General features: G+C 45.5%; 1 protein-coding gene across 3 annotated transcripts in view; it reads left to right on the forward strand.

Moving 5' to 3' along the window:
* The window catches only part of ALOX5 (arachidonate 5-lipoxygenase), a 50,206-nt gene that overhangs the window by 22,003 nt on the left and 4,698 nt on the right, over window positions 1-23,505 (forward strand). For 2 of the 3 annotated variants that reach the window (XM_065407832.1, XM_065407834.1), the window contains exons 4-11: window positions 3,171-3,293; window positions 13,280-13,386; window positions 15,964-16,136; window positions 17,342-17,488; window positions 17,573-17,776; window positions 18,127-18,213; window positions 20,136-20,314; window positions 22,233-22,354. In XM_065407832.1, coding sequence (XP_065263904.1) covers window positions 3,171-3,293; window positions 13,280-13,386; window positions 15,964-16,136; window positions 17,342-17,488; window positions 17,573-17,776; window positions 18,127-18,213; window positions 20,136-20,314; window positions 22,233-22,354 — 1,142 coding nt within the window. The remainder of the gene's footprint in view (window positions 1-3,170; window positions 3,294-13,279; window positions 13,387-15,963; window positions 16,137-17,341; window positions 17,489-17,572; window positions 17,777-18,126; window positions 18,214-20,135; window positions 20,315-22,232; window positions 22,355-23,505) is intronic. The other variant, XM_065407833.1, reaches the window with a different exon arrangement.

The raw sequence follows: 23,505 nt of genomic DNA on the forward strand, positions 1-23,505 counted from the left end.
TCCTGCCCAAAACAGCCGACAATGTTCTCTCTAGTTGCATTGCTCACTGCTGTGAACCATATGCCTCAGTGCCGTGAATGATATTTCTAGCAGACTCATCAGGGATACTGATAATGACATATTTATAACAATGCCTTTCATTCTGAAGGAACCAAACGTCCTTTATTTACACACACACACACTGTAGGTCTGATTCCCCATTGCCAAGCATGGCCATTTACACCTGTGCAAAGTGGTGTAAACACACTACTCATTTCATAGCCTTTGACACCCACTGCACACAGAGGTCAATGACTACACAAGGTGCAAAGCTGTGGAGAATCAGATCACCATTAATGACTGCTTCTTGGAGCTGCTCGTCCTGGAACCCACAAGGGGAGAGGCAATTCTTGATTTAGTCTTAAATGGCATACTGGATCTCTTCCAAGATGTGAATATAGCTGGACCTGTTGGTAATAGCGACCATAATGTAATTAAATTTAACTTCCTCAGGGGGGCAGGGAGGGGGAAGAAATACCAAAAACACTCACCACAGTAACAGTTAACTTCACAAAGGGGAGCTACACAAAAATGAGGATGCTGATTAGCTAGAGATTAAAAAGATCAGTGACAAGGGTAAAATACCTACAAGCAGCCTCGAGACTACTTAAAAACACCATAATAGAGTCTCTGACTACATATGTACCCCAAATAAACAAAAAAACACCATAGGAGGACTGAAAGAATGCCACCATGGCTAAGCAGAAGAGTAATGGAGGCAAAAAGGCATCCTTTAAAATTTGGAACTCAAATCCTAATGGGGAAAATAGGAAGGAGCACAAACTCTGTCAAGTAAAATGTACAAGTATAATAAGGCAGGCCAAGAAAGAATTTGAGAAGCAACTTGCTAAAGATGTAAAACCTCGGAGTAAAATTGAAGCCAGAAGCCTCCCAAACATTCAGCAGGGCCACTAGACAACAAAATGGTTAAAGGAGCACTCAGGAAGACAAGGCCTTTGCAGAGGAGCTAAATGAATTCTTTGCATCCGTCTTCACTGCAGAGGATATGGGGGAAATAACCACATCAGAGCTATTCTATTGGAGTGACAGATCTGAGGAACTGTCCCAAATTGATATGTCAATAGAAGAGGTTTTGGAACACATTAATAAACTAAACAGTAATCAGTCACCAGGACCAGATGGTATTCCCCCAAGAGTTCTGAAGGAACTCAAATATGAAATTGCAGAACTACTAACTGGTATGTAACCTATCATTCAAATCAGCTTCTGTACCAGATGACTGGAGGATAGCTAATGTGATGCCAATTTTTTAAAAAGGCTCCAGAGGTGATCCTGGCAATTACAGGCCGGAAAGCCTGACTTCAGTACCAGGCAAACTGGTTGAAACTATAGTAAAGAATAGAATGATCAGACACATAGATGAACACAATATGTTGGGGAAGAGTCAACATGCCTTTTGCAAAGGGAAATCATCCCTCACCAATCTATTAGAATTCTTTGAGGGAGTGAACAAGCATGTGGACAAGGGTGATCCAGTGGATATAGTGTACTTAGATTTTCAGAAAGCCTTTGACCAGGTCCCTCACCAAAGACTCTTAAGGAAAGTAAGTAGTCATAGGACAAGATGGGAGGTCCTCTCAGGGATTATTAACTGGTTAAAAGACAGGAAAGAAATGGTAGGAATAAATGGTCAGTTTTCAGAATGGAGAGAGGTAAGTAGCAGGGTCCGCCACAGATCTGTATCAGGACCTGTGTTATTCAACATATTCATTACGGGAAAAGGGGATGAGCAATGAAGTGGTAAAGTTGGCAGATGACACAAAATTATTCAAAATAGTTAAGTCCAAAGCAGACTCGGAGGGAATCAGAGAGGATCTCACCACTGGGTGACTGGGTGACTGGGTAACAAAAGGGCAGATGAAATTCAATGGTGATAAGTGCAAAGTAATGTACAGTGGAAAAAATCATTCCAACTATACATATACAATGATGGGGTATAAATTAGGTCTGACCCTAAGTTCCCTCTAAGCTGCGCAGCTGCGCAGCAGCCTATTAAGTATCGCACAGTTGCTCAGGGCTGCGGCGGGGAGAGATGCCTCTCCCCCAGCCCCGGAACTGCCACAGCAGGGAGAGGTACCTCTTCCCGCCAACCCCAGCCCAGTCCCGGACCTATTGCAGTTGGGGGAGAGGCGCCCCTCCCGCAGCCCCAGCCCAGCCCCAGCCCAGCCCTGCCGCGGCCTTGGGAAAAGCACCTATCCCGCGGATCCAGCCCAGCCCCGGACCTACTGTGGCTGGAGGAGAGGCACCCCGGCCCCAATCCAGCCCCGGCCCGGACCTGCCACAGCCAGGGAAGAGGTGCCTATCCTGTGGCCCCAACCCCGGAGCTGCCGCATCAGGGAGAGGCAGGGAGAGATGCTCTCCTCCAGCCCTAGACCTGTCGCGGCCAGGGGAGAGGCGATTATCCAATGGCCCTAGCCCCGGAGCTGCCGCAGCAGGGAGAGGCGCTTCCCCCTCCCCCAGCCCCAGTGCTGCTGTGGGGAGAGAGAGATGGGGGAGTCCTCCCTCCCTGCCATAGCCCCAGGGTAGCCTTCACCCCAAACTCCTCATCTCTGGCCCCACCCCAGAGCCCACACCCCCAGCCGGAGCCCTCACCCCCCCACACACACACCCCAACCCTCTGCCCCAGCCCTGAGCCCCTCATCGCTGGCCCCACCCTCCCACACTCCGAACCCCTCAGCCCCACCCCCACTACATGAATTTTGTTATGTGCAGCAACATGGAGGTGATATGAAGTTGTGGTGGCCAAAAGTGTAAGTGGGTTCAAAAAAGAACTGGATTAGTTCATGGAGAATAAGTCTATCAATGGCTATTAGTCAACCCCATGCTCTGGATGACCATAAACCCCTGAATACCAGAAGCTGGGAGGAGAAGACAGAGATGGATCACTCCATGATTGCCCTGTTCTGTGCAATTCCCCTAAAGTGCTGGTGCTGGCCAGTGTTGAAGACAGGATATTGGGCAAGATGGACCATCATCCGACCTAGCATAGTAGCTCTTTTATCCTTATGGTAATACAAATAATTAATAACAATGACATTAAAGATACTATGCTGTGCTGTTTACATGGTTGACACCACTCCCTTTCCTTTTTTCCCTCTTCCCTTTCTCAGATGGAAGGAATGGCATCCCGGCTTTCCTTTAAGCATCGATGCGAATTGTCACAGTGACTTGCCTCGCGACATCCAGTTTGACAGTGAGAAGGGAGTCGATTTCGTTCTGAACTACTCCAAAGCGTATGTGTTTCTGTAGAATTTCTGATCAGAAAAGCTGGGAGTGGGGGACATGCAGGAAATTGTATTTTGTTCAAGATGTTTCCCTTCTTTTAAATTTAAAATCTAGAAATTTCATTGGGATATTGAAGTTTGAAAATTTGGAAGTGGTTTTATGGTTGGTCAATAAATGGGGATACTGCACACCTTCCCCCCAAATTTGTCTTTTTTTTTTTTTTCATTTCAAAATTTGAAACATTTGGAGCTTTGAGCTGGAAAAGTTTCAGGCATGACACTAAATCGTGCTTTGGGGATCACAGGGGAGCAAAAGAGACATTGGTGACAAACCAAGGTACAGGGAATGTCTGCTGAGCAAAGACTGGGCATGCAGTGTACAATACCTTTTGATGGGATAACCCACAATTAAACATAACTTATCTGAAGCATGTGGGTTTGTGAAATCTCCAGCCAACCCACCAACGTCTGCATCTCTCACATCACTCATGAAACATGGTCATGACCATTCATCAGCATTAAAGATCCCATGGAACTCTTAGTACAGGGGGAATGAGACAGTCACCAGCTGATGGACAGCCCTCACTGAGAATAAGCCTGTCCTATCCACCAGGGTCTGGACTAGACAAGCCGGTATATCATTCCATCTCTGATTCTATTAATCATTTGGTATCTTAATTTTTTAAAATGCTGTTTTAAAAGCTGTGCTGTTGCCCATTAGAGGAACCAGACATCATTAATGTCAGCCAACATGACTTGATCCAAACTAAGGACTATTCTTTCCCAGAGTCCAGCTGAGCACCTGGATTGTCCCAAGCCATGATCTCATTGGGCCTTCTTTATGATGTCACAGCCATGCCCCAACTCACAGCAATGCGTGTTTGGCCTTCACCACCAAAACAAGAGGAAAATGCCTTCGCACATCGCGTTACATAGAATTCTACTATTGTTAAATTGGTGGGTGGGAGCGCGAGAGAGCATCCATCCCCCTCAGCCACACCTGGTCCCACAGTGGCATTTCTCTTTTTCTTCTCCCTGCTACTTTTTCTTCTCCTAGGAAGGATTTTCATAGTGGATGGACACTGAATGTTTTAAAACTTTTTTTGAAATGCAAATATGGCCCTTGAAGAGAAGGAGCCAGACTCTATATAGCAATGAGCTCCCTATTGGGACCCTTCTCCAGCAGCTGCAGGCACTTAGCCTTCCATCTTATGCTACCCAGTGTACTCAAGGCATGAACGAATAGCTGACTAATGCACCCCCTCTTATGGCTTGGTCATGACAGCAGGAGAGACATCTGGGTGTTACAGCACGTGATTAAGTTGATGTTACAGATCATAGTCCAATGTTTCCCCTTTGACTGATGCTCACAGTTAGTAAATACCTATTCTGCTTAAGGGCCAGATTCTGATACCTCTACTCACTGTGCATAGTACCCTACTAGTCACATAGTCCCATTAGTTTCAGTGAGACTATTTGAGGAATGTCACAACTGGGAATTGGATGGTGAACCTGACTGGATGGAGCAGGAGTCAAACCAAGGGTCAAAGCTAGAGTTGGAGTCAGAGAGTCAAGCCAAGGATTGGAGCCAGAGTTGGAGACCAGACGCAGGGAACAGGAATAAGACAGAAACCAGGAGCAGGTCAGGTCAGGTTGCATAGAATAGCATATGGCAGGGTCTGTAGCAGCAGCAGCAAGCTGGGATCCACGCTGTTGTGCAGACAACTCCTTATGTCTCTTCTGGCTTAAATAGTGTATCCGGCCCAATCAGGTCCCTGTGGGTGGTACCTTTAGTGGTGCTTAAGGCCTTAGGTCTACCAGTTCTCCAATTAGTTGAGCCATTGGGATGCGGGGGGGGGGGGGGGGAGGGGGGTTGTAGTTGCAGCAGTGGCCTGCAGGCCTGGGCCCAGGCCCTGTGGATCCTTACAAGGAATACGTTTGGGATTTTCAAAGATGCTTAAGGGAATTAGGTGCCCAGATTTGGGTGCCTGACTCCCTTAGTCCGCTTTGAAAATCACTCAACATGAGAGAGGGGTTTTTTTGAGATAGCATTTCCCTTATTCTTAATCCAGTGCCCCCATATTCTTATTAATGACGGGGGGGAGGGGCGCAACTCCTTGGTAAGGGGAAAAGGGAAGGAAAGTTAAGCAAAGGAAGTTTTATGATTTATAGATACCAGGAGCGCTAACTGTTTCATAGATTCCTTGATTGGTAAGGCCAGAAGGGGGACCCTAGAGATCATAGTCTGACCTCCTGTATAACACAGGCCAGAGAATTCCTGCTCTTGTGTTGAGCCTGTAACTTCTGGCTATGCCTTTGCCTGCTAGATTAAAGAGTCCTCTTACCGCAAATATTTCCCCTGTAGGTACTTAGAGGCTGTGATCAAATCGCCTCTTAACCTTCGCTTTGATAGGCTTTGTCTTTCTAAAAGCAGAAGTGTAACTGAAGTCTGCAGTTGTTGCCAACAGACTGTAAATGCTGAACAGATTATTGAGTTTCATTTCTCCATAAAGGCCAGATTTGTCAATGAATTTGACTTCCAGAGACATGGATCTGTTTGTGTCGAGCATAACTCTGCAAGCAGTTGTCAAGTTGTTAGTTGCATTATTTCTCTCTATATATTTATTGGGTTTCTAAAGAACAATCCTTTAATTTATTGTCAGTGACATAAGGTGTTTAGAGAGACAGGGTGGGTGAGGTAATGTCTGTTAGTGGACCAACTTCTGTTGGGGAAAGCAACAAGCTTTCAAACCCACACAGAGCTCTTCTTCAGGTCTTAAGGTGTTTTGCAATGTATCCCTTTCTGAGTTCCTCATTTGGTACCATAGGCGGGCCTGATGTGGAATCAGTAACTGCTCTATCAAACTTCAAATGCCACTATTTCGTCATGCAGGGGGGGAAATGGCCTCTTTACAATATCATCTTACATTTATATAGCACCAACCAGCCTGCAGGAGCCCAAAAAGCAGTTTACAAACTAGATACAAGAATCGTTTCACCCACCACTGAAATGCAGCTGCCTCTGGGATAGAATGCAGCAGTAGCTGAGCAGTGCACAACAAAATGGCTCAACTCGTTAGGACAAGAAGGGAAGAGAAATACAATTTGAAACTGCCAGGACATAGGGGGTAAAGATGTAAAATAAGCAGTGATAGTGTCCAAAATATTCTAAAGTACTGTAGATCAGTACTACTGGAGAATCCTGGAGGTGTTTTTTAAAGCCTAAGCCTAGTGGGATTTTTAGAAGTGCCTAACTCCCTTTGAAATCAATTGGACTTAGGTGCCTAACCCATTTAGGTGCTTACATAAATCCCACTAGGTGCAAAGCAGCATGTTCAGGCACCTAAATATCCTTGTAAGTGCAGTCCCTAGGAGCCCAAGTTCCATGGGCTTTCACTTAGTGAAGTCACTTAGACACTGAATATTTTGCTTAAGAGACACTCTCTGGTGGTTAGAGCAGAGTACTGGGTGTCAGGACTCCTGGATTCTTTTCTTGAGGGGGACTGTGTTCTGTGGTTAGAGGAAAGGGGGTGGGGATCTTCAGTGGTATCAGGAATTCACCCCAGAAACTCTGTGCTCAGATCTGCCACTGGCTTTCTCTGTGTCCTTAGTAACGTGAGTAGCAGTGTGCAATACTCTGCTCTAGTGCCCGGTCCAAAGTTAGGGGAAGGGACCTGTTACTGCTGACAGCTAGGGGAGTTCTCCTTTAGCTCAGGTGGTAGAGCTTTGGGGACTGTAAAACCAGGGTTCCAAGGCCAGGATTTTATAGGGTGGGGTATGGGATTCATCAGATAATTGGGTCTGGTGGCTGAAATGTGCGAATCATTGATGCTTTACCAGACCGTGTGAAAGTTGGCTGTTCCAGTCTGTGCAGACTGTTGGTGGTGTAGGATTCATACCACCTGGGTTTAGCTCATGACGCTTAGTGAAAACAGTTCCCTGCCCCTGGTTTTGCATTGGAGCCAAGGGAAGTGACACGTTTTGCAGCCTGAGGCTGGTTCGGAAGCTCTTTGAACGATCTCTAGCAGAGCTACAAGCAAACCAGGGCTGAGTTCAGCGTTCGTGATGAAACCACGCAAGCCTCTTCTGGTTTCAGGGTTACTTGCAAACATTTTGCCCAGGTCAGCTCTGTGGCTCACCTTCCCAGTCCAATGGGAAGTCAGGGAGGAGGCTCCATTTTTGGCGTATTTGTAACTATGGCGCTCCGAGAAGCATGCAGGAAGGATGGTATTGTGACGTTCGCTTGCTCTTCAGGGAGCAGTGCCTGGCATAGAACAGGCAACTCAGTGTTATACAGTCACAACATGGGCTTAGAACAAAGTGGGGGCAACCCCACAGAAAGAGATCCATGCAAGAGAAACTGGCGAAAGCTCCTGAGGCTACTCCCTCCGTCCAGACTCTGGCTGTGCGTGCTCACGAAGGCATTTAGGAGGATCCCCTAAAGAGGCATTATAGAGCCAGCCCTCATCCAGGAACATGTTCCTTATTCTATTATTATTAGATCTGTGCCAATTCCCTAAACTGTTGCACAAGTTATTTACAAGCTTTTAAAGCACATATTCTCAAGGAGATGCTACCTATATGCTAGTGCAAGATGCCTGCTCCCCTACCTCAAGGGACTACATTGCAGGGCCCTTTGGTGACATAGTAAGAGCAGCCACATGTGAAAGCCAGCTGTGGTATTTGCAGCATGTTACCAGATATCTTGATAATAGTGAAAAGAATTACACAGAGCATTTAGAAGAGTGGGGAAAGTTAGCATCTCCAATGGGTTACCCCCACTTCCTAGGAACCTAAATCTTTAACGCAGCTGTTCTCCAGAAGCGATGTGATATGTCAGACACATGCAAGGAAAGGAAATTGGGAAGCAGTTTTATTATGGAAGAAATAAAATCAGTGCTGTGGGGCTGGGATGCCTGTCCCTGGAAGTGGCTGGGACCCAGAACTGGAAAACCCATGGCAGGGTTAGCATTCAGGTGAGGGTCTGTATTGTAGAGAAAGGCAGTGAAGGGTGTTTGTAAGCACAGAGTATAACTGGGAGGAATGGGGTGAACATGAGCCAAGGGAAAATGTGCTAACTATGGAATAGTCTCCCAGGCGGAATGGTGTAAGCGCCATCACCTGGAACATTTAAAACTGAATTCAATCTCAGGAGGTTACTGAGGAAAGTCACGTGTAAGCCGGTGTTCGGAGCACAGGGTGACTAATTTAGAAGGTGTGGATGTCTGGCAAACCCCAAAGCTCACCCTGAACTCTGTGCCAGAGTCCCAGAGTATATGGCTGTGCTGGGCCAGCAACCTGCATGTGAAGATACCATATTGCAAACAATTCCCAGCCACATCTACCTCACTCCTATGCAGTGCCCCGATTGCCAATGGAGAGAAGAGTTTTGTTCTGAGTTCCTGGGGGGGAAGTTGTTCAAAAAGAGGAAGCATTGTGGTTTCCTTTCCAGTGAACTGGCTTTTAAACAGCTGGGCATGGTTGCATGCGTGTCTCTCCCTGTAGCAGAGCAAAGGGGCATGGTAATCTCATGCTCTAGACTAAAGCCAGGAATTGCAGAGGAGGTTGCCGTCCATTACGCAATGATTGCAAGTTGCATCAGTGTAAGTAGGCAGCTGGAAATAACTGTTTCTGCAGTTGGGATTCTCATGTTAGTTTTGAATCTTCAGAGACCAATCATTTCCTTTTCAATTCTCTGAATTATATACTCTCCTCCCGCTGCCTCGGGATTCAAGTTTGTTACTCCCGTTGGCATCATTAGGAGTGACGTGTATAACTTCGTAAGAACCCAGGTATGAGAAGAAGACTTTACAGTGATGGAGAGAACCCCAGCTCCATTCTTAGATTGTGACATGGGTTTATCCAGTCAGTATATTGGGGTCGCATACAACCAGGGTTCCAAAGTGGCCTTGAATTTTGGGTGCCCCCCTTTGTGAATGTCTAACCTAAGGTGCTTTGGGCTTGAGTCTCAGAGGTTTTGAACACCTGTAGCTCCCATTGGCTTCAACTGGAGACATGGGTGCTCAACCCTTTGGAAAAATCCGGCCCAAGGATCTCAAGCTGGGTACCCAAAATCAATGGCCACTTCTGAAAAAATCGTGCTTTAATGTCTCTATGGGGCTGGTTTATTTAGCTCCCCAACAGCCGTGCCACCTCCATGTTGGCCTCTCCCAATCTAAGCAGGATCAAGACAGGTCAGTACCTGGGTGGGAGACCTACAATGCCAGAAAAAAATTATGAAGGGAGGTATTAATTCTGGAGGTGGTACAGTTCCTTCAGCATCTGTACTGATCTGATGCTCCAGAAGGAGACACTGCTGCTAGAGGTACTGTCTTTTGCCTTCTGTTTTATGTCTCATACAAAAGCACCTATGGAATCTAAAGATCCCACGGCACATCTTGCAAGTATATGGGAGTTAATCCTGGTGTCATATTCCCATCTGGGGATTTACATTCTCACTCCCTCTTCTCCTTCTACGGTTTCAAGCAGTATGATATTCTGCACTTCCTATCTTAAACTAAACTATTGTGTCGTGTGTGGTTGCTGTGCACTGTTAAAAAGCAACAGTGTTCCACCCCAGAGGCAGCTGCAGTTTGGTTAGGGTTGCCAACCCTCTAGGATTGTCCTGGAGTCTCCAGGAATTAAAGATTAATCTTTAATTAAAGATTATGTTGTGTAATGACACCTCCAGGAATATGTCCAGCCAAAACTGGCAACGCAGGTAGGGTTTGAAATGATTTTCTGCATATTTAGCTTTGTAAAGGTAAGTGCTTTGTTAACTTGCTAGTTAGGGCTTTAGAACCTGCTGGGTCTGGCTGGACAGGAAATTTAAACTGGACAGGCAGCTCCCAAGTAGGGACTGTAAATTCACTTATAATTCTGCTCACTTCTTGCTTCTTCCTGAGACTCATCCAACAGCCAATGACCCTCTGGGGGAAGCAGCCCTTCCTGTTATCTCGCCTTAGCCTAAAATCATGTCCATGCTTTAGTCTCCCTTCTTGATGCTCAGAGAAGGGCCTTCTCTTGGTCCTTGTATGATCCTTTCTGATCCCTATAAACTAGGATCAGATGTCCTGTAAATCACCTCCTTTTCCGGCTACATAGATCCACCAGCTTTCCCTCTTAGTGCACCACTCAGGTACCTCTTGTTACTTCTTCTGTTATAATCTTGGTACCCAGAAACAAATGGACGATTTCACACCTGACCCTGTTTAGCATCTTATCTCCCTGGATTCATGGATAAATTCCCCTCTCAGTGCAGCCAAACACCTTTCCCCCCCCCCCCCTCATTTGCTGCCATCACTTTCTGGGGGCCCTTTTGCAAACTATTTCTTCCTGCCACTCCAGCCTTTTGCCCTCCCTGGCTGTGTCTAGTGCTGTCCTAGTCAAGGGGCACGAATCTGCCTTGACTGACAATGAATTCACTCTTCTGGCCACTTTCCCACAAGCTGTTACTTCAGATCCTCAGGTGGTCTCCACAGATGTCCCTTGCTCATTGCCTGGTTCACCTTAGTGTTGCTGGTCAGTTTCTACTCAACAAATTGTCAGTGTCAGCACAAAGCCACTCCTCCATTCCAGCCCCAGTGTCAGGACAAAGCCCTCCTCCGGTCCAGCCCGCTCCTCACCTTTCAGTTGAAAGAAGTGATTTCTTTTTAATAATACTAAAGCTTTGCATGTGCGTAGCACTTCACTAACTTTAAGCCCATGGGGTAAATCAATCTGATTATCTCTATTTATAGGTGGGAAAACTGAGGTACCGAGCGGTGAAGTGACTTGACCAAAGCTATAGAGGAAGCCTGTGTCTGAGCTGGGATTAGAACTGGGGAGTGTCTGACTTCCAGGCCTGTGTTCAGACTATTTCTTAAATCAGATTATTTGGTTCTTGAGATTTGCACTTAATTAAATAGAGCATCACATTATCCCACTGACTGAATAACACAGAGAGTTCTCAAAGCATCCCACCCTTACTGTTTTATGAATTCATGTTGCCGTTTATTATAACTTCTTCAGCCTCTCTGTTAGCCAGTTATTAATGTCAGCACCAGACTGAGGAATGCTATCTACTGGCCTGGCTTCCCACATGATGTATTATCGGCTAGTTCGCTAAAACCTTACTAGATTACACCCATTGACATCATTCCCTCTTCTACCACTCCGAGATTAGATTTTCCTGGTGTAGGTTTTGGATGTGGCTCTTGTTTAGACTGTTGGTCCACTGAGTGCAGTATTCTGCCTCTGTCCATGGCACATACCTGTTACAGATGAAGGCAAAACAAATGAACATATTTCTACTGCAGTAACACCCTTGTAAAGACAAGGGACAGAGAGCTGACTGTCTACAAGTCAGTCAGAATGCAATGGAAGAGAGTGGGGTGGGGTGGAGGAAGGTAACAATAAAACAAACACATCCTGGTTTTGCAGTAATAGGCACAAGGGGAAAATCCTCCATAGCTCCTGCAATAATAACCTTGCGTCCAGAAGCATGAGATTCTGATGCTGAGACCTACGTAGAACAAGTAGGATTTTCAAAGGGAGTTAGGTGCCTAAATCACGTAGGCGTGTTTGAAAACTCCACCCTTAGTCCACTCCCCAGAAGACAGCTGGCCACATCATACGCCACCCCTACAATTAGCACTAATGTCACTTGCTGGGTTTCGTGTGCGGGTGCTGGGTGGTGCTAGCGGCCGGTGGGATACAGATCAGACCAGACGATCTGGTGGAGCTTTCTGACCTTAAACTCATAGGCTGAGAGATTTTCAGGCCAGAAGGGACCATCGTGATCATCTAGTCTGACCTCCTGCACATCGCAGGCCACAGAACCGCACCCACCCACTCCTGCAATAGCCCCCTAACGTCTGGCTGGATTACTGAAGTCCATGGTTTAAGGTCTTACAGAGAATCCACCATTTACACTAGTTTAAACCTGCAAGTGACCCGTGCCCCATGCTGCAGAGGAAGGCGAAAACACCCCAGGGTGTCTCTTGAATTTGCACAGGAGCTGAACTCCCTCCCCTCCTGCTCTAAGGCTGAGACTTATTGATGGGGCACTGTGGAGAAACTTGCTCTGTGACTGCTGGTGCTGCTTATATTCTGGAGACCAGGTTGAGTGAAATTCCAGGCAAGGTGGTTGGGGCTGACCTAGGACTTGGAAGACCTGGCTTCAAGCGTGTTCTCTGCCACAGGCTTCCTGTGTTGTGACCTTGGGCAAGTCACTTAGGGCCAAATCTTCAAAGATGCTTAGTTGCCTAAGTCCCATTTAAATCAATGTGCATTAGGCACCTAAGTCCCTTTGAGGAGCTATGGCTTAGTCGCTCTCTGCCTCACTTCCCCCTGTATTTAATGGGGATAAAGGCACTGCCCTGCCCCAAAGGGGAGTTGTGAGGATAAATCCATTAAGGGTTGTTGGGTGCTAAGATTCCACAGTGATGGGGGGCCATAGATGTACTTAGCATAGCTAGATAAATAGTGTCTCATCTACAGGGAATGTTTTTAACAACTCTCCCAGTGTTGGTCTAACACCAATGCCTCTCCCCAATGCTACCAGTGGCAAGTGTTTTTAATAATACTTCGCTCCAATAGCATTTTTACTACAAGGCCATCTAGACCTGCTGTTGATCGGGTTAAACAATGTGGCGTGGATTTGGGCTGCCAACGTACCAATGAGAGAATTCCTAAGCACCCCCAGCCCAGTCCGTTCCATTCAGGTTCTCTGCACCCAGCACCCGAGCCCCTTCCCGTGCATGAAGTGACATGGCTAGCATTGGTCATGTTTGGTTCTGTCTTTTTCTTTCTCCCACGAGGGAGAGTGTGGGGGGGAATTTTGAGCCTAAATATTTGAATGCAGTTTAGATGCAGCCCAGAGCCCTTTAGAGAGGATAATGTCACACAGTTCACCACCATGAAATTTACTATGGGTGTGTGGTAAGGGGAGAAGTATAAGAAGGGCTGGTGAGGAGGCTGCAAATGGCTTTCTAGTGTTGTCGTCTTTTCCATAGGATGGAGAATCTCTATGTCAACCGCTTCATGCACATGTTCCAGTCCTCCTGGAGTGACTTTGCAGATTTCGAGAAGATCTTTGTCCGAATCAGCAATACAATCTCTGGTGGGTTTGTCTTCATTTGTCAGTATTTGCTTTATAGAGTGACTAATTGTTCCCCTTTCTTAGTACTAACTGGAACGGAAGTGGCTCCCGCCTGAGCGTCTGGTCTATTCTGATCTGCCTCAGCCACATGCTGTCTGAAAAGCACAGTTTAGATGAGCAGTTAGAACTCTAGTTTATGGGGCCAAAAGGACACCACTCAACCTGAAAACCAAGTGCTACTTCAAATACAAATAGCTGGCTGGAGGCAGGATTCCCTGGGGGAGGTTTTCTGCTCCGTACTAGGCAGGAGGCTAGACTAGGTGGTCCCTTCTAGCTCTTAGGAAATCTATGAACACTGTCAAAGTCCCCAAGTCACTTAGGGACAGACTTTCAAAGGTATTTAGGCACCTGAAGATGCACATTGGCACCCAATGGGATTTTTCAAAGCACTTAAGCAGGTCAGGTGCCCAACTCCCCTTGATTTCAAGGAGAGTTAGGCACTTAATCTGTTCAAGTGCTTTTGAAAATCCCATCAGGCACCTGTCTGCATCTTTAGATGCCTAGATACCTTTGTAAATCTGTCCCTTGGGCACTTCTGAAAACTTTACACTTCAAATTCATCGAATTTAAGGCTAGAAGGGACTGTTGTGGAAATCCTGCCTGGCCTAGGCCAGAGAACCAAACCCAAAGCCCCATTTTCAAAAGTGATTTAGGCTCCTAATTCTTACTGAAAATTAGTGGGGTATAGAAACCTAAGTGCACTTTTGAAAATGCTAATCCAAAAATGAATCAAAAGTAGTTTCATGTGTTGGTCCTGCCTTAGCGTGTGGGGGATGGACTTTAGGATCTCTCGAGGCCTCTCCAAGTCTGACATTTCTATGATTACACCTGCTCCCAAGTTCTCCTGCCAATGTTTGGGGTTTTACAATCAAATTTATTTATGTTTTTCTCTCTGTGTTGCTATGTGAAAGACCCACAGAAACAGGGGAAACTGCCCTCCCTGACTATGAAAGGGAAACAGTGAAACTGACTCTATACCAAGTGCTGTCAGATACCAAAATAAAACACATTTGTCTCTGATCCCTTTCAGTTAATTGTAGTAATCTCCGCTGTTACTTGAAACAATAGTAGGTAAAAGATTTTCAGACAGAAGAATGTTTAGGTTTTTTTAAGTTGATGGTGTCCCTTTAAACTTCCTTAGGTGCTGGTTAAGAATTTTATACATAGATTCCCTGAAGCTATTAACTGTTTAGTCAAGCAAAATGGGAATTAACAAAAATATGGGTAATGCCTATGATCTCTTGAATACAAGAAACAATGCCACATAGGGCATGCAGAGCTGTTAAAACCTGATTACAATATTTTGTTACATGTAATAAGTTTGCTTCCTAAAGTACTTTATTATAGATGAAAGCCATATAAATTAACTAATAACTTTTCTGTCCTAATAAGGCTCTCCAGTGCCGCAAACATTTGTGTATGTGCTTGACTTTGATTTAATTAGGATTAATGCTTAATATGACCATTCCCCTGCTTAAAGCTAAGCATATGTGTAAGTGTTTGCAGAACCGGGACCAATATGAGGATGAGTTCAAGTTACTGTTCTTTGCAATCCCATGGTTTCTGTCCCAAACATGAGAAATGTTGCCACCTCATGCCAACTTCCAGTACAAATACAAAATCACTGTGCAATTTGCAAGCATGATGGAAATATAACCTTGAAGCAATCCACAATATTTTACTTCTGGTAGAAAGCAATTGCTGTCTTCAAATATATTACTTTTCGGATCCATTCATCTTTATATTTCCATATGTCTGTGGTCTTCTTGCTTTAAGCTAGAGTAGACAAGAAGGAGCTTTCATAAAAATGTCTGGTCAGGCAGAAAAGAAGAAATACTGGAAATCTCTCGCTGTCCCCCATGAGGCATCAACTGAACTTTCTTTTGCTGTAACCTGATGTTGAAATGTGAATACTGTGTGTTCCTGTCTCATGTGTCATTGGCTGGAACGGCAGCATGACGTTATGAAATCTACAACACAAGATAATGGTGGAAAACACCCTGTGCAACACAAAAGTAATAGCATGGCAAAAAATACAACAAAAACAAACAAGCAACAAAAAAAAGGCTGAATGAATTTTGCATTTTGTTAGTGTAATGTTGCCTAATCTAGTACAAGTGGATGCAGAATCTCCCTGTATGATTATAATTCATTCCCATACCTAATGATCTTACATATCTACAGCACCAAAAGGTTTCCAAAATGCTTTGCAAACTTTCTGTATTCAAGAATTGCTTCACTCCCTACTGAAATGTAGCCACAAGTGGGTGGGAACAGAGTGGTCGTTTAATGATACAATGTGCAATAGCTTAGAACAGAAAGTGAACAGTGAAGATATTTTATTATCCTTTTGCAACTACAAGGGCAGTTTAATTTGAGTGACTGTTATAAACCCCTATTACATGTAGGACACAAATATACTGAAAAAAAAATCCTTTTCTGGATATCTCATTTACTTAGTGAGGTTCTGTGCACAGTATAATGCAAAAACCATCAGCAGGTAGTGATATGGGTGCTGCATGTTTGTGTCTCCTTCAGAATACGTGATGCAGCACTGGCAGGAAGATTTTATGTTTGGATACCAGTTCCTGAATGGATGCAATCCTGTAATGATCAAAAGATGCAGAGAGCTACCCAAAAAGCTTCCAGTTACCACCGATATGGTGGAATGCAGCCTGGAAAGGAACCTGACTCTGGAAGAGGAAATAAAGGTACAGCATTGAATGAGCATTGACTTGTTCTTTCACTTTGTCTCTCCATATTTATAACAACACTCCAATCACTGTGCTATCCTGGCATGGTTTCAGTTATCTCTTTTCATGTGGTTTGTAATGGCAAAGCTAACTTTTTAGATTAGAGCAATTCTGCTCACTTTTTTCACTTCCGAGGAGAACGCCTGCAGTTTGAGTATTGAGTAAAAAATAAAATAATAATAATAAGTAGGCAAGTTTTAGTCCAGTTCCCATTAGAGAAATATCCCTATCACAAAAAATAGTGCTGCAGTTGGCACTAACTGTCCCCCTTACACTGTAGTTGTAGCCATGACATTCCCATGATAGCAGAGAGACAAGGTGAGTGAGGTAATAGCTTTTACTGGACCAACTTGTGTTGGTGACAGAAACAAGCTTCTGAGTGTGGCTTAAAAGCTTGTGTCTTTCACCAACAGAAGTTGGTCCAATAAAAGATCACCTGATCCATCTTGTTTCCCTTACTGACAGTTTCAGCAAAAGGCTAGGATGGAATGGACTGAATTCCTGGCTCACTCCTAGCGGTGGTTTGCTCTCCTACATCATGCAGAGTGGAGTCGCAATGGCAAAGAAACATGGGGGTGGGCATAAGCCATCGCTCTTGGCATATAGTCTGTCCTGGGCTGGCAGTGTGATGTGATGGCATGTGTCAAGTGACCACAATGCAAACGCCTAAAAAGAGCATAACTCTTTGCTAAAGCAAACTCGGAATGTTGGACTGTGCAGACTCAAACCAGTTGACCCCAGTAAAGTACCACAGAGATGTGGCTAATGTGTTCTGCAAATGATCATCATATCTCACGCATAAGAAAAGCCAAGCTGGATAAAAAGCTGTTGAGCCCCAGCAAGATGCATGTCACTAAAGCAAACAGCCCTCTTAGAAAAAAGTTAGATCTTTAAATGGTAAGTTAAACAAAGCACAGCTTGGGCTAACCTGGTCCAACTGCCAGTCTACAATTACAGGGCATAAACCAACCTCTGACTGATGGGGATTAGAAGAAACTTCCCACATGGGCAAATTATTCTGTAATAGTTCACTATGGGGTATCTTGCACCTTGTCCAAAGCATCTGAGACTATCAGAGGTAGAACGCTCTTGTCTGGTGAGTCGGTTCCTGTGCCCCCTTCCCTCTCTGCTTAAATGTGTTGCCCCCTTTTCTCTTTCTGCAGCAAGGGAACATTTTCCTAGTGGACTATGAACTGCTGGATGGTATTGATGCCAATAAAACAGACCCATGCACATTACAGTACCTGGCTGCACCCATCTGCTTACTGTATAAGAACATGGAGAATAAGATCGTTCCCATTGCTATCCAGGTATGTTTGTTGTCTGAGCCATTAATGGGGCACTGTGCATTGTTATGGGCAGTGTTTTAAAAAATGATTTTTTAACCCTTTCAGATCAGTCAAATCCCCGGACCAGACAATCCCATTTTCCTCCCATCAGATGACAAATACGACTGGTTATTGGCGAAAATTTGGGTTCGCTCTTCGGATTTCCACATGCATCAGACTGTGACCCATCTTCTGCGGACACACTTAATTTCAGAAGTGTTTGGTATAGCCATGTTCCGGCAGCTGCCTGCTGTGCACCCCCTTTTCAAGGTAGGTAATTACTTTCAAGGAAGAATAATAGATTCCAGCGAGAGCGTGTGCCGGAGAGATTATCACTCTGTTTCAACAAGGGCTGACTGAGACGCAGTGGCTCAAAACTTACAAAGGTTTGCAGCTTTCAGGGCACTTTTCTCCTTTCTGTGGGCTGAATATTTTGAAGAACCAGGAGAAAACAAAGTTGTATTAGTTGTATAGATAGTTTGGTTGGTTGCACTCCAAGGTGACATCATAACAAAGTCTGAAATTTCAGGTCTTTAAACTTGTCAGACATTTGCTATGAGATGAAATCATAAAGGGTGAATCAAACTGTGCTCCTTTCTCATTTCTCTTTTCCTGCACAGCTCCTGGTACCCCATGTGCGCTTCACAATAGCCATCAACACCAAAGCCCGAGAGCAGCTCATCTGTGAATGTGGCCTCTTTGACAAGGTGAGACAATCATGCTTCTGCTTTCCTTCCCCCGTCAACTACCCTGCAACCCTTCCTCTGACTGTAAGGCTTACTCCCTTATCTGTTGCGCTGTGTTTTGTTTCTTGTGCTAGATGTTCAAAAAGTTGCATGAGACAACATGAAGATACTGCCTTTCACCTTTAATTGACCAATTCAAAACTGAATGGGGTCTGTAGTAATCAAGTATCATAGGCACTAATGGCTGTTTGGATTGTGTGAACTGAGCTTATATAATATACAAGTGCATGTGGGCATATACATACACACACAATTATATGCAGACGTGTATAATTTTATAGATATAGAAGCTAACACATGGTATGTTTGTACATTATAGGGCTGTAGGGTACAATTTTCAAAAGCACCTGAGTGATTTAGGAGGCTATGGCCCATTTTCAGAGTGAAAATGGGACTTTAGGTGCTTGTGAAGATGTTAACCCATGGTGTTTGTGTGTTGAATACTAGATGTCATTGTTGTGTTGTTTGTGCCCAAAAGTTAACCTTATTTAAGTGTAGTTCTTAGATTTCATTTTTGAAGTGTTTAATTATTTGCATGGAAACTGGGTTGTGTACTAAAAATAGTGTAAGGGTCTGATAAGACAAGGAGATAAACCGGGTCTCACTAAACGCCCTGCTAGAAGTGATGCTGAAAGCAAGATAGGTTTCTATGGACCACCAGTCCCCTGCGTCAGTCCTGACCACCATTTCCTTGAATTGCAAAAAACAGCAGAATCATGGCTTTGTGATGATGAATTTTGGAGCTGCTGCTGCTGCTATCAACTTGCAGCCATTCCACTTTGGGCTGCAGTTGTCTCAGATTTCACTAGCTAAGCATGACTGGATCTGCTCTGAACTTCCCAGCACCCTGTCTGTGCTACAGCATCATGTATGCACTGCAGACAACTCCATGCAGAAGTTCACAAGTAACTGCTCACTGAAGGAAAAATCCTGCCGTATATTGGCAGAGAATCAGTCAGGCAGGAGGCCAGCTGGTAACCAATGAAAATGAGATAAGTGTCGTGTGAAGAATTGCAGCTTGGGATGCTCGCAGATAATGATTTTGCTGTCTTTCAGTAAATGAGCCTCCACTGAGAGCAGTTTCCATTTGGGGTCAGATGCAGATGATTAGGTTAAGAAGCAACTAGAATTCAATAAATATAAGATGAGTGATAGGAAGGTGGTGGGGCCATATGTTAGAAAGAGAGAAACTTAGAGGGAAGAACATTTTTTAAAATATGTAATCTGATGCTGTTATGATGCAGCTTGTTACAGGCATGCCATCCTTCCACATGAGATGTAAACTGAAGCCTTGGCCACTTCTGATTTGGTCCCATTGCACATTTCATAAGATGTGATCCAGTTGTTTGGGCCAAATTCCAGTTTGAGTAATTACATACTGCTGCCCTTACTACCCCTCGAATTGGATGCTGTATCCATCTTCGACTCCTGTCGTAAACTGTCGTGTAAAATTATGGTGCACGGTTAAGCTGCTGGCATGTTCCAGTGACAGGCCAGTGACATGCATTCTAGTGACAGGCCAGGTGATTCTGGGGTGCGTGTGCGCATGTATGTGTGGTAAAGTGTTTTGGGATCCTTTGGCAATAAATGGAAGGTATTATTAGGAGATGCTATAAGTGGGAGAAAACCAGTCTGGAAAAACCCTGGATGTGAATGATGATCCGCTAAATGAGTGTGAAAGATCCAAACCCAAATGTGCAGTCTCACTCTGTTTGGCTAAGCCAATAGTAATTCACGTGGAGGTTTGAGTTTCTCCTGCAGAAACATGTGCACGGGCCTGCTCCCATACCAGCTGCTGGGAGGTGGACAGGACAGCGTGTGAGACCTCAGCAAGGGCAACCATGTTCTCCTAATGCTCTTGAGTCTCTTTTTTTACACTGAAGGCGAATGCCACTGGCGGAGGTGGACATGTGCAAATGGTCCAGCGAGCAACAAAAGAACTTACCTACAGTTCCCTCTGCTTCCCAGAGGAAATCAAAGCCAAAGGGATGGACAGCAAGGAAGATATCCCATATTACTACTATCGGGATGATGGCATCAAAGTCTGGGAGGCAATAAAGAGGTAGGAGACACTGTGTGTCTCTGTCACTTTGGATCAAACCTGCCTGCCTGTTCTTGCAAGTAAAAATGTGGGGGGGTGGGGGCGGGAAGGGGGTTGCCAGCCCTGCAAATTGAACCTGGGCTCTGGGAGCCATGCTGGGTACTTTCCTTCTTGTGTGTCTTGACCAGCGACAGAGATTCTGCTGGCCAAATTCTGTCCCCAGAGACACCTGTGCAGCCCATGCTTTTCAGTAGGATTGCATGGGGTTAAACAAGGGTTGAATTTGGCCACAAGATGGAACATAATCAACTGTACTATCAGTGATGGACGAGCCAGAATAGAATCTATCTTCCTGTCCCAGAGTTGTTAGCTCTGCAGGGTCAATAGGCCTCATTCACACCAGAGAGTTGTGATTTCACATGTGGACAGGCCATTATTTTGGCTTGAGAGTGACTTACTCTGGCTTAAGCCAATTAGGCTTCAGCTAAACTGAGTTAAAGCCCTCTTGAACTGAAAGCATTAGTGCATGTTATTAATAGTCAGCATATTTGGAAACTCTGGTTCACATTCTTCTCCCCCATGCTCAGCTCTTGGTTTGGCAGCTGTTTATCTTGAGTATCTCCCAACACTGTTAGATCCCAGATGAAAGGCAAGGAAATCCCATCTTTCATGTGGTTATTTTCTTGATGCACTGGGTGGTGTTTTTCTCCCCTTTACTGATTAATCTTGCTTATATGCCTTTACAAATACTGAATAGTACTTTACTCCATCGATAGCCCCATGGCAGCCAATGGGAGTGTTTGCAGATGCTAGACAGCATGGTGGGAAGGTGTCAGAATCTGGTCCTCAGTGAAACATCCTTCATTAACGAGTCGTTCAGTTTCTGAACTCTCAAATTGTACATGTTAGAGTGTCTGTGACACACTGACCTGTGAACGTGTTGTCATGCAGGGGCCTAGTCACGGTGACTCTCCTAAGCACTAGAGTACACCTCAACTAGGGTCCTCCAACACAGTAAGTGCCACTGTTAATATTGTTTGCTCTGTTCTTAAGCGGCTCGGATGTGGGGTGCAGATACTGGTCACTGCAGTCACTGGTCACATGGCAAATTACTCTTCCAGTTGTAGGCTAAATGCAATGCAGTGAAAGTAAGTCAATTCTGACACACAGGGGTCGATTTTGCACTGGCCTGCACCTGGTATAGTCCTCTTCATCTGGACGAGGTGGATCTAAAACGCTGCCAGTGGGGTTAGTGGAGAACTGGGAGCATTTTTTACCCCAGGGGGAAGACAGTGGAGAATGTGGAGAACTTTATCTCCGGCTGCTGCAAGATTTTGTTTAAGAGCACTTCGCGTCAGCAGCCCTTGCAGAGGGAGGGAGTTCAATGGAAGTGTCAGAATAGAGAGAGGATGATCACTTAGTGCACTGGGTTAGGAAGGAGCTGCAGCCAAAGAGTGTAAAGATGGAGGAGGAGAGAAAGGGAGGTTTGGGCAGAAGGGAGTGTGAAGAAATGTCATCAGAGATCTAGGCAGAGCCTCAAAGGGGAAGGCAAGAAATGCAGACTTGATTGAGGAGGCCAGAGAGAATAAATGGAGGGAGTCAAAGAACAGGGGTGGGGGGATCAGGGAATGACATCATTCTGAGCAGGCTGAAGGAGATGGGCAAAGGCCAGAGATAATGCCATAGTTGCAGATGACTCGGAGCTGCTAGAGGGACTCCCCACCCAAGCCATGTTGCCATCAATGAGGCCCTCTGAGATCATGGAGTCCTCCACCCTCCACTGCCTCCTGTCCTGGGAGCAAATGCATGTTCGGAAGGTTGTGGCCGTGCCCGCCTGCCAGTGCAATGTTTGATGTGCTCTCCGAGACACCACGGCAAAGGGTCTCCAGGAAATGACAGGGCTTCCCTTCTGCTCTTTGTTCCCTTGCTGTGGCTGAAGCTTCATGACAGACGTGATTGACATCTACTACGAGAGTGATGAGGTCGTGTGTGAGGACCTGGAGCTCCAGGCCTTCGTCAAGGACGTCTATGTCTATGGAATGAAGGGCAACAAGTCTTCAGGTGAGATGTGTCAGCCTGGTCAGGGCTGAGTCTTCCATGGTGCCAGCCACAACTCAAAGCCACACACCCCAACGCCTTGGAGTCTCTCCCTCCTGGTTTTGTGGTTAAGGTGCTGGGCTGGAACTCAGGGGATCTTGGTTCTAATGTCTGTGTCCTTCAGCTCACTGTCTGTACATTGGGGATAACCGCGCTTCATCTTGTCTGTTTGGTTTGTAAGCTTCTTGGGACAGGGGCAGTCTTGTGCATGTGCACAATGGAGCCTTTATTTTGGTCGGGGCCTCAGGACAATACAAATAATAAATAGAAAAGCATCTTTGATTCATCTAGTCCAAGCCCTCCCGTAAGCAGGGAGGGCACTGGCTATACCCGTATCTCCCTGCCCTTCAGATTCACCCAGTGTTGTGCCATCGCTGCCTTGCTATTAAGGTATTCCACACTTGTAGAGATGCCACTCTCACAAAACTTTCAAAGTTGGATTCACCTTTGCTTTCTCATCTCTCTGCTTCCCCATTCTTGGAAGTAGCTGGCTGGAATTGGACCTTCCCATAGATTATGTGATTCTGGTCTCACCACCCTATATACGCATCTCCCCTCCCCCTCCCCGCACAGTCTGGCCTCAAGGAAGGGTGGGGAAATCTCTGCTGGTGGGAAGAGCATTATGCACAGGAGACCCCCTAATCCCTTTTTTCCCCCCAGCTGTCTCCCATAGGTTAACGAAAGCGTGGCTTTCTCTGCAATCACCTCTTCGGAGCTCCACTTGGTTTTACCTAGTCTTAAGGGTGTCTGATGTGAATATTTCTGTTCCTCCTCCCCTTGTTCCCCTGAACAGGTTTAGAATTGCCATTTTCCCACCTCCCACCATCCCTTAAATGCTGCCTTCAGGCTAATCGTACGTCATTGTCCCTCTGCCTCCTGGGTCAGTTACTCGCCAGACTATTTAGACACAGCACAGCAGTGTTTACTCTTGTGCAACGTTGCCCTGCTTGAATTGTGAACTGAAGTGAAAGGGGAATGGCTGGGAGTGCTCAGCTCTCATTCGTGTCCTTAGCTGCTGGGGACCTGGTCGGAAGAAATAGAATGGAATTGTTTTAAAATATAGAAACACCCCTTTGCCTTCATATAGAACCTTTCACCTGAGGATCTCACAGGGC

The sequence above is a fragment of the Emys orbicularis genome, chromosome 7, assembly GCF_028017835.1.
Source record: "Emys orbicularis isolate rEmyOrb1 chromosome 7, rEmyOrb1.hap1, whole genome shotgun sequence".
Lineage (NCBI taxonomy): Eukaryota > Metazoa > Chordata > Testudines > Emydidae > Emys > Emys orbicularis.